Here is a 3,450-nt window from a genome sequence, read left to right on the forward strand (position 1 = left end):
AGAAAGTGGGCGGGTCACCAGGAGCACAGAGCCTGTTTCGGTTTACCAGGTGCACAGAGCCTGTTGCGGGTTAACAGGTGCACGTGGTTCCTGACAGCGGGACTATAGATGTCTTAGTAATTCCAGGGAGTAACCTATACTCTAAGGCCAAGGGAGAGGGGTGTTGACCGGGTAGGGAGAGTAGGTGTGGAGGCCAGGTCAATGGGGGCCTGTCTGGAGGGCAGGAAGGCCCCAGGGAGAAGGCCCAAGTGAATAGGTGTGTGAGTGACACTGTCCTTCAGGGGGGTAGAGCAGGCAAATTAATGTAAAATTGCGTGAGATTAAAATGGACAAACTAAAGGGTGTGCAATATAGAAGGGTAGTCAGTGGCCATTCTGAACCTTGTTTGAGGTCAGTAGGTCACATGACCAAGGAGCTATTGAAATGTTAAAGTTAGACAAATTAATGTATAAACATGTGAGATGAAAATGGACAAACTAAAGGGTGTGCAATGTGTAGGCCCACTGAGTGTACATTCTGAACCTTGTTTGAAGTCAGTAGGTCACATGACCAAAGTGCTATTGAAATTCAAAAATGTAAATAAATAATTTAAAATAGTGTGAGATGTAAATCGACAAAGAACCAGTTTTGAACATTTTAGGACTAATTGAAATGTGGAAAAATTAGATTTGTCACTATGTTGATGGTCCCTAACTGCTTTTGGTGGACGTAAGGAAAACTACAGGCAAATATCTGTCGAATATCCATTCAGAAACGGTCTTTACCTCAGTGATTTGTGTTGGGAGTAGATCTTGTGGAAGGATCACTTAAATTAATTCCGCACTGACACATCCAGCCCAAAGCAGGAGTTTAAAAAAATGGCTTCTGTAGTGGCCAAAGTTCCAGATCTTCTCTTTAATAAGTACATTTGATTTGAGGCTCAAATGATTTGAGGTTTTATAATGCAACAGTTGTATTTGACACTGTCATCTCATAAAACTTGTCATTATTGCAAAAAGTGAGCTGTAATTTATTCAATGTGTTGATAAGCAAATGTATTCATGTTTAATAAATAGTAATCAAATTCCTCAAACTGTTTATTTTACAGCAAAAGGAAATGCTGACATTGCAAGATATGGGCCACCAGCTTGATGGATAGATTTGGTGAAAATGTCCCTTTAATCGGGATGCCGCTAAGACTTCTGGTCTTGGCTATAAAATTATCTTTGAATTTCCCAGTTCAGTCGCTAGATGGAGTATTATGTTCCTCTTCAAGTAAAACGAGCTATCGCGAGATCTAGATTACGGCTCCGAAATCCAAGGACTGCGTTTGACATTTTTAGCAAGCAAAAAGCTAAACATGTCTGAAAAGGAACTGGGGAAAAAGCTGGATCGATGCCTCGCAGATAGCGCCGTTAAACTTGGTAAATAACTCAATTTGTTCCAGAACGTTAGCTATAGTCTGCTTTGCCAGATAATACAACTAAAAGTAACATGTCAGTATTAGCTAGCTATCACTTACTGCTAGCTACTTAGCTAGTTAGAAGGTCTGCTAAGGACGAGTAGTAGTAGTAGGTGGTTGTAGCAGCAGCAGCCAGCCAGCCATCCTATTCTCGTAATATAGCTAACGTTAACTGTTACAGTATCAGTTAGTAATTTACAATCACTGTCAGTCCAGTTAGTCACATAGCTAGCGTGCAAGATGTGAATAACAACATGTTTTGGAAGCCAGCAAACATTGTTGCTGCTATTACATAGTTATAACCTGTCAGTGTTTGTCCAAAGGGGTGTAGGGCCTAGAGACATAAGATGTCTCAAGCCATTGGATATTCGTTTACATTTTCTAGGTAAATATGTTAAAGGTATGATACTTTGTCATTATACAATGCTTTCATCGTGTATCCTTTTTTATGTGCATTGGTGGAGACAAGATGGCTAGCTACATCTCTGCCAGTACAGGTTCTGGCCCCATATTTCCTGTCTCAGTTCTGTTACCTGAACATTTCTCCCTATGTTACTTGTTTTAAGGTGCTGGTCTGGGCTTAGGAATCGTGTTTTCTGTGGTATTCTTCAAACGTGAGTACTTTCACTGCCAGAGATAAACATTCTTTATGGGGTGCAGACTGATGATGCAAAATATGGAATATTTGCAGTGGAGCAGCCATTGTGGCCTTGACTATTTCACACTACTGACCTGAACCGAACCAAGCCAAGCCAGGTTGCATTGTGCTGGCCAGTTTGTGCATCAACCACAATTCCTGCAACTCTGCTGGAAAGGAGCATACTCAGCCCTGACCAGATGCATGTTAGTTACATAGCTAGCACATAGAATTTGCATCTAGGGAGGCTCTTTTGATGTTGTGAACACGTTAAGTCATTAATGAAGGGGGTTGTGCTTTTACATTGGTTGGTTCTCTGTGTGTTTGGTCTATCACAATTAGTGCGATAGCCCAAAACTGTGGGCATTCAGTCAATTAACATGGGAGTTAAAAAATATTGTGGCCAGACCATTCGGAACATAAGCTCTCACTTGACCACGTGGTCTTAGTTCCCAGTCTAGGAAAGAAAATATCTGCACACAGCATGGTTTAGGTCATCACGGTAGTGTGACTCAGACATTTCTGTGAGTAAATGTATTTTCAAGTGAAAATAGCTTGGACAAATTTTGCTTTCCTCAGGACACACCTGGCCAGTTGCCTTTGGCTTAGGAATGGGGCTTGGCATGGCATACACAAACTGCCAGAATGATTTGAGAGCACCATATCTAATTCAGAGAAACATTAAGGTCAGTATAAGAATCCATGCACATTTTGTATTGAGGATGTGTTACTAATGCATAGTATGTTGGACCTACATTCTGCTCAATATCGTACATTGTTCTTGCGTAACGTACTGAGATGTAATTCAAAATGAAAATTGACTCCCTTTTATTTTCACTATTTTCCTCACAGGAGCAGTAGCCAAACGTCAGTGAAGGACTGTCACGTTTTTGTGATGCTTCGCATTTTGCACTGACCTTCAGCCAGACTAATTTCCTTCTGTGGGTTGACCCTTCCATATGTATTAGTATAATTTATATGTGCCTGAACAGGACAGTCTGTCTTTATTTAGATAAAATAATCATAAAATAAAGACAATTGAGATTGTGTGTGTTTTTAAAACAGATGATTAGATGTGTAGTGTTTTATCTTCCATTTCACTCTTTGATACAGTTAGTCGGAAGTTTACATACACCTTAGCCAAATACATTTAAACTCAGTTTTTCACAATTCCTGACATTTAATCCTAATAAAAATGCCCTGTTTTAGGTCAGTTAGGATCACCATATTATTTTAAGAATGTGAAATGTTAGAATAATAGTAGAGTGATTTATTTAAGCTTTTATTTCTTTCATCACATTCCCAGTGGGTCAGAAGTTTACATACACTCAATTAGTATTTGGTAGCATTGCCTTTAAATTGTTTAACTTGG

The 3,450-nt window shown here is 39.7% G+C and overlaps 1 protein-coding gene across 1 annotated transcript; it reads left to right on the forward strand.

Annotated features, from left to right (window-relative positions):
• The first annotated feature begins 1,273 nt into the window (after positions 1 to 1,273).
• LOC139368668 (MICOS complex subunit MIC10-like) lies at positions 1,274 to 3,142 on the forward strand. The gene is made up of 4 exons (XM_071107836.1): positions 1,274 to 1,403; positions 2,008 to 2,055; positions 2,658 to 2,764; positions 2,931 to 3,142. Exons 1-4 carry the CDS (start codon positions 1,340 to 1,342, stop codon positions 2,937 to 2,939), a joined length of 228 nt encoding a protein of 75 aa, XP_070963937.1. The 5' UTR covers positions 1,274 to 1,339; the 3' UTR covers positions 2,940 to 3,142.
• Positions 3,143 to 3,450: the final 308 nt, after the last annotated feature.

Source organism: Oncorhynchus clarkii, chromosome 16 (assembly GCF_045791955.1).
Source record: "Oncorhynchus clarkii lewisi isolate Uvic-CL-2024 chromosome 16, UVic_Ocla_1.0, whole genome shotgun sequence".
Classification (NCBI taxonomy): domain Eukaryota; kingdom Metazoa; phylum Chordata; class Actinopteri; order Salmoniformes; family Salmonidae; genus Oncorhynchus; species Oncorhynchus clarkii.